The sequence below is a fragment of the Arachis ipaensis genome, chromosome B08 (genome assembly GCF_000816755.2).
Source record: "Arachis ipaensis cultivar K30076 chromosome B08, Araip1.1, whole genome shotgun sequence".
In the NCBI taxonomy this organism is placed as follows: domain Eukaryota; kingdom Viridiplantae; phylum Streptophyta; class Magnoliopsida; order Fabales; family Fabaceae; genus Arachis; species Arachis ipaensis.
In genome coordinates this window covers 105,137,217-105,144,300 of record NC_029792.2, presented here as the reverse complement: position 1 = coordinate 105,144,300, position 7,084 = coordinate 105,137,217, and the positions used below count along the sequence as shown (strand labels likewise).

Here is a 7,084-nt window from a genome sequence, read left to right as displayed (position 1 = left end):
GTATTGTGCGAACTTTGATATCCTGAGGGCTCTTGACAGCAACAATAATCCTACCAGCAAGATGGAGCCTCTCCTGTGTCTTGCCAAGGTTAATTATGTCAATACCTGGGAATAAGGAATACGAAAAATTAACCAAAGATAAAAATGCTTTCATTCAGTAGCTAAAGCATCGGAAAGATAACAGAAATGTTGAGGTTTGACAAGTTTTCTTTTTCATAAGCTCTATCGTAAAATTATGATAATAAGCTGTTTTGCACACAATGTGGTCATACAAAATACACTTACTCGTATCAAAATCATGATTAGAAATTAAATTGACTCTTTGAATAGACAACACACCATATAAAGAAAAATTGACAAACCACTAGATTATAACAAATTTATAAGTATATAACAAAAAAAAAATACAGGAAAAGATAAATATAAAGGTGAAAACACAGGTACAGTCAACCTCACCTGAAGTTGATAATTGAGTCGTAAGATGAAAATTTAGTCAAATCAGTCAAATTATTTAACCACTCTCAACTATCAACTTCACGTGAAGTTGAATGCACCTGAGTTTTTCACCAAATATAAAAAATTGAATGCAAAATTCACAAAAGATTCACAATTGACACACTCTTCAATAATATTCAGATTCAGAATCCAAAAAGATAAACAAAAAAGATTATGTGAAAATGGAAAAGTAAGACTGACCTCCGAGAAGTGTGCCTTCCAGCAATTGCATTAGCACCAGTTTATTGGGCAAATTTCAAGACTGCCCGCTGACTACATGGCTTAGCAGACTAAACAAGGATATCCTGAGGGTTCTCAATAGCAACAATAATCCTGCTTGGATATTTAAGTTGCCCAAGCAAGGAGCTCGATTCAAAAAGCAGGAATTTAGAGCTAGAGAACATAAGTTGAAACTGCAACCCCGGAAGACAGAAGACTAGGCTCTAGGAGGAAACTTTACCAAGTGAAAATTTTCCAGTTAAACATTGCGCAATGTTGTATACTACCATGGAAATTCAACTTTTTTTAAATGGAGAAACATAGAGGTTCAAAAATGAATATCCTATTCTCCAAGTTCTAAACCAGAAACTTCTGCAGCAGCAGTTAACAAAAATGTTATATAGCTATTTTCTATGATTACATCAGCAGATTCAAAACCAGCATCAAATTTCATACTGAATTACTTTGAGGTCACAGAAAGTGATGATAAGAGGAGAAAAAGAAAGAAAAACTGAATTCAGATTTGAAACATTATAAGAACTTGATAACAACAATCAGATATGAGGAAAAAGAAAGATGCAGATGAGAGGGACTCTGTCAACTATAGTTGATGACATGCTTGACTTACAACGTAAATTATAAGGTGAGTTTCTGTTTTAAAATATGCACTTGCAAGTAGAAGTTGTCTATTCTTGAAAATATGCAAGAGCTAAAACCTAGAGTATAGCTTTGTAAACCTCAACTAAACCTCATTTTCTTGAAGTGCTGAGTGCTTTCTCTTCTTGGTTGACAAGCATCTTTCCCTCAACAAAATCGCAGAACGCCACAGTTACTCCAAGCTGCTTCTCCATTTTCTTCACAATAAAAACTTCGGACTCTTCACATATGGTTAGCACTGTACCATCCCTACCAAGCCGACCAGTTCGGCCAGCTCGGTGTGCATAGTGAGTTGAATCCGTAGGTAAGTCCAGATTAACCACGAGATCACATTCTGCCACATCCAAACCCCTAGCTGATAATTCATTTGTCACCAGAACTCTCACCTCGCCATTCTTGAATTTCTTCAAAGTTGATGACCTAGCAAGCTTCCCAAGATCCCCATGCAACTCTGCCGCTTTCATTCCACGGGCCTCCAGCTTGAAGACGACATCCTTTAGTTGCTTACTGTTGTTCCTGAAAGCTATTACAACTTTTGCATCCAGGGCATGAATACACTTTCGCATGGTATCGACCTTGTGCTGTAACCTCGCTACACAATAATAGTGTTCCAAAGCCGGAGGCAAACTCTCTACTGATGCCTGAGATGGCTTAGTTGGGTCTGGAGTAGAACCGACTGAAGGCCTTGACAAATTGATAGGGCCCAAAGGCGAGACAGTATCAAGCTGGATAACTTTCTTAGCTTGGACGAGAAGTGGATCACATCCCCAGCTCCTCGCTGCTCTTACAACAGAAAACGGCACAGTTGCAGACACCATAATTAACTGACGCTCAGTCCTTTTAACATTTGGATCCGGGTCTGCACCTGATCTCCTGCCTACATGCTCCAATATCCGGTGCATGTCCTCCCGAAAATTGAATGACAAGAGCTCATCAACTTCATCCAATACCAAATAGCGACAGCCATGTGTCCGAAGCTTCCCTGCTGCACTAAGTTCCGCTATCCTACCAGGTGTGCCAACAACAATGGCAGGTTTATTCTTCTTGAGAGCTTCTTCCTGCCTAGTTCGGTTCGCACCTCCCACAAGCTGCTAAACCACTTTCTTGTTCTCCACTCCTAGTATGTTCTCAAACTCCCTCACTATCTGCATCCCTAGCTCCCTAGAGGGAGCAACAACCACTGCTTCTATTCCCATTTTCCCACCAGAATCACCACCACTGTCACTCTTGGAAACATTGTTCATCAGTGGACCAATAGATGATAGTATAGGAAGCAGATAAGCCAATGTCTTCCCCGAACCCGTATAAGACTGAATTATGACATCATGGTTCTGCAGAATGGTAGGAACAGCTGCAGACTGAACTTCAGTTGGAACACTGAACCCCTCTTTCTCCAATCTCTCAATCAGAACAAGGGGCAACCCAAGTTCAGAGAACGATTTCGCTGCAAATGGGGCAGCCTCAATTTGTTGTTTCTTCCTCTCAACAATCGCAAACGCTTTCTTCTTCTCACTGGAACCAATAGGTTTCCCTATGCCTTTGCTCTTAAGGGACCCAGGGGATGAACTCAACAATGGCTTTACCTTACTGCTAGACTTGCCACCTTTGTTAATTGGTTTATCAACTTCACTTTGGAAACCAACACTTGAGAGGGTTAAGGAACCATGATTTGGTGGTTCCACTTGGCTCATACAATGAATACTTGTGTGCAACAAAGAAGAAGCATTTTTATGAGTAGCCAATGCCCTTCTAATGGGGAAGGACTCTCCAACAAGAAGAAGAAACCTAGCTGACATCAAAGCTGGCATCTTTCTAACAAAACTAAGAACAAAATACTATCCGTATCCTTACTTATCCTTACTTAATATCTTAAAATCCAGACATGTAGCTCTAGGTGTCACAATATCCTTCTTCCTGATGTTTTTGTTTGCTTTCCTCTATTGGCATTGAAAAGTCATCAAATGTGATGAAAGCTAGAAGTCCCCAAAGTCTTACGACGTGCTGGTCATAGATGGAGATTTCAACACCTAATTAAAGTACCGGTTAGTTCAAAAACGTAATAAATGTAAATTTAAAATATCAAACAAGTGTGTTTGATATTTGGCCAATCTATTCTAAAAATCTACTCTGTTACATACATCATTGATGTAAACTTTACCTATAAAAAGAAGTAATTCATTCATCAAAAGGATAAAATCTTTTTGAGCAAAAGAACCCAATTCATCCCTTCTTTCTTATAACTTATTTTTTATGCATCACAAATTTTTCATTTACCCAAGCATCATCATTATCACACACAATTACTTCATTATCATACAGACAGTCACAACATATATTGGGTATAGATAAAAGATTGTCTCTGATTTTGAACATGAGGTTGTTGTCTTCCGAGGTTGGTGTGTCACCGATAGTTCTACATGAATGAATCATGGAGCTGCCGTTCCTCTCTCCCTCCCCCTATGTGTCTGAAGCCCCCATTCGTTCTCATTATCAAATTCTCCTCCCCAGGTTATTAGTAAATATGTGTCTTAAACTAAAAACAAGACAGCACATGCCCCTTGATATTTATTTATTTTTTTACTTGGGCCAAGCGAGCATGATTAAAATAGAACAAGCTCACTGCAATAGTCCAAAACAACAACGTTCCTTTTTTTTCCATTACTTATTTGTTTATCTTTCAGAAACCATGAATGGCAAGAAAACACCTAACTTCAAAGATTATGTCAGAAACTTTAACAAGGATAACTTACCAAAAATCTAACTACAATATCCAAAGTATGAGAAACTAAATCAATCTTAATATGTAATATGTAATATATTCTTTTGGTGTCTGAAAATAAAAGGAAAGAAAAAGAAACAAAAAACAAAAGAATAAGCACTGTCTAAATGGCAATAAGTACATCACAACGCAGCAGAGGAATGTAATATGTAATATGTAATATATAATATAACGTTACTGAATCTGTTGAAGTAAGAACCATTATATTGAAAACATAAATTTAAAAGCACATGCAAACAAAATGTTCCAATACTGCACCACAAGAAAGAAAACATAAATTTATAACAATCACATCAGCAATCCACCATACATAACAATTCCATCCATCAACAATAATGTAAGTCTCAATGAAAACATAAATCCAATGACACAGAACATAGCATAGTCATTCATAACATTGTTGAACTTTCAAATTGGAACAAAATTTTATGCTTTTAACTTCTATCGACACGGAAATTAAATTAAACAAGGGAACAAAAAAAAACCTAAATTAATAATTGCCTGAAGGAACAAATTTCAGCCCTGTCTGAAGAACTATTATCAGAGCTCACTGGGTAAAAAAAAAAAACCAAAACAAAGCATGTAGATGTAGAAAATGGTACCACGAAGGAGAGGGCTGGAGAAGAGGACGGCGAAACAATAGAGCTCGGAGAAGAGGATGGCAGGTCGGCCGCCGAGATGGAGAGACTCGACGGTGGAGCGCGCGGTAAATCGTGGACGGCGAAGCTCGAGGCGCCGTGAAACGCGGACCGCGGAGCTCCAGGCGCAGTTAATCGCGGATGGCGCAGCAGGAGCTTGAGGCGTTGTGAATGGTGGACGCTGTGTGAGACTTGAGTGTGTGAGGAAGATGCTTCCACTTAGTGGCTTGATAGGAAAAAATGGGATATGTGGAGAGTGGATTATCGAAGTTCAGAATCCCCTGCCTCTGTTTTTCAATTTCGGCTTGGATTATCCTTTATCGGTAAGGTTCTGAAAACCGGACCGGTGATGGAACTGCTTTAACTATTGGGTCATTGGTTTACTGGTCCAACCGGTTTAACCGTGGTTCAACCGAAAAAACCGTTTTATAATAAAATAATAAATAAATTATAAATAAACACTAAAAATAAAAGTAAGACAAAAATAATTTTCTATTATTCCACAAGGCCTATTGATACCTGAAAAAGTATTTACCCTTGTGATTATCAATTTGTCATTCAGTTTGTTACTAATCGAAATTTAAGAAAAAGCTCCACTGTTCCCCACTACATTGCCTTAACACAAATCCTGGAATACACAATGCTCTCTTAATTCCAAATTAAACTTGAAAAGTTCAAAATCACACCATGTATTCAAAAGAAAAATAAATAAATAAGATAATCATATTCTGCTACACATAGAAGCCTGTACAGGAGTGATTAAGAAAAGTTAATATCAAAGTGGTGCTTTACAATCCTAGACTACTTACAGCCATCAAATACTGCTAAAATTGACATCAGGATGTGTAGCATCATGTAATTCACTCAAGTAAATCCTATTGGAGAAAACTTGAAAGTTGAAACCAATCCAAAAATTTATAGTACAACATAATGCTTCTCAATGTAGCTAGACTAACACAGAAAAGTCACACAGTTTAGCAAATCATTATTGCAAGCCAGTCTTCTGAATAGCTACTCTTATTCCCATTCCTCCCAGCAACCACTAATGTTGAGCATTCAGGACTTGGCAACAGCATTGAAAGGGAATATGACAGTAACAGTTTCTTGCAAGTAAGAGAATCATACATGCCACAAAAATCCCCATAATGATAATGGAAAAATCACCTTCAAGATATGAGAAGAATCCCCCTTGCTGGACCAGTTTAGTAGTGATCAAATATATATCACTTCATTAAATAGTGGTATTAGTTACTAATACAATCTGTTAAAACTTTTTGGTAAAGGAACCCATCAAATCCTACAAACGAATCAAGCTGAATCTCTTCTACAATAGCTTTTTACAGGCAGGGACAAAAATAACAAATTTGAAAGGTGAAGGGGATTCTGGTCGGGAGGGTTGAGGAGGAAGGGACTAAAAATTAACAGAAAGAAAACATATAATAATTAACCACCTGAAATAGTCTTACATATTATCAGAAGACACATCATTAGACATGAACAATTCTCAGCAACAAAATTCCAAGCAGTGAACAAAAAGAAACCCAACATGCAATATCCTTCTCTAATTTACCAGACAAAAACAGAAAAATAGAAAAACGAAGAAATCCACCTACTGACGGAGAATAGCAGAGCAGAAAAACAGCAGAACCAGGGCTAATCAATAATCAAATAATCACTCAATAAAAAATTAAAACCACACAATATTCAAATGTTGAATAATCATTGGATGATTTTTGAGCAAGAACGAAGAACAAAGAATGAAAAAAAAATGAAGTCATTACCTTCGTTCTAAGCAGTCTGAGCAGAAGGGCAGAAGCGCGACCGAGACGGAGACCAGGTGGCGAGCACGACGGCGAACGGCGGCAAAAGCGTGGCTGAGAAAACAAAGAGAAGACGGCGGCCGGCGAATTCGAGGAAGAAGTTGCGCTTGGTTAATGAGGAAAGGGGTTGGAGACTCGGGCTCGACGCCCAGACGAAGACGGTGGTGTTGAGCGCGACGGATGCCGGCAGAAGAGCAGCGGTGGGGGAGCAGCAACACGCACAGCTCGAGCACTCACTGGCGGAGGAAGGCGCGAGCAGCCGAGCAAGAGGAGAGAGGCGAGATGCGAGCACACGACGCGGAGGATCCGGCGAGAGGCCCGAGAGCACGAAGACGGAAGTTCTTGAGTGCGACGGACGGCGGCAGCAGTCTCTCACTCCGACAGACGGCGACAACTATTGTCGGTGGCTAGGGTTTGCTTTCTTTGGTGGAGGCTACGGCAGTTTGCTCTTTTCTGAAGGAAGGAGTTGGAGAAGT

General features: G+C 39.1%; 1 protein-coding gene across 1 annotated transcript; it reads right to left on the bottom strand.

Annotated features, from left to right (window-relative positions):
- On the bottom strand, positions 1,215-7,078 carry LOC107613119 (DEAD-box ATP-dependent RNA helicase 47, mitochondrial-like). Its single transcript, XM_021109659.1, is given in 3 exon segments — positions 1,215-3,398; positions 4,753-5,119; positions 6,570-7,078. A coding segment is annotated over 1 exon segment (1,716 nt). The 5' UTR covers positions 3,180-3,398; positions 4,753-5,119; positions 6,570-7,078; the 3' UTR covers positions 1,215-1,463.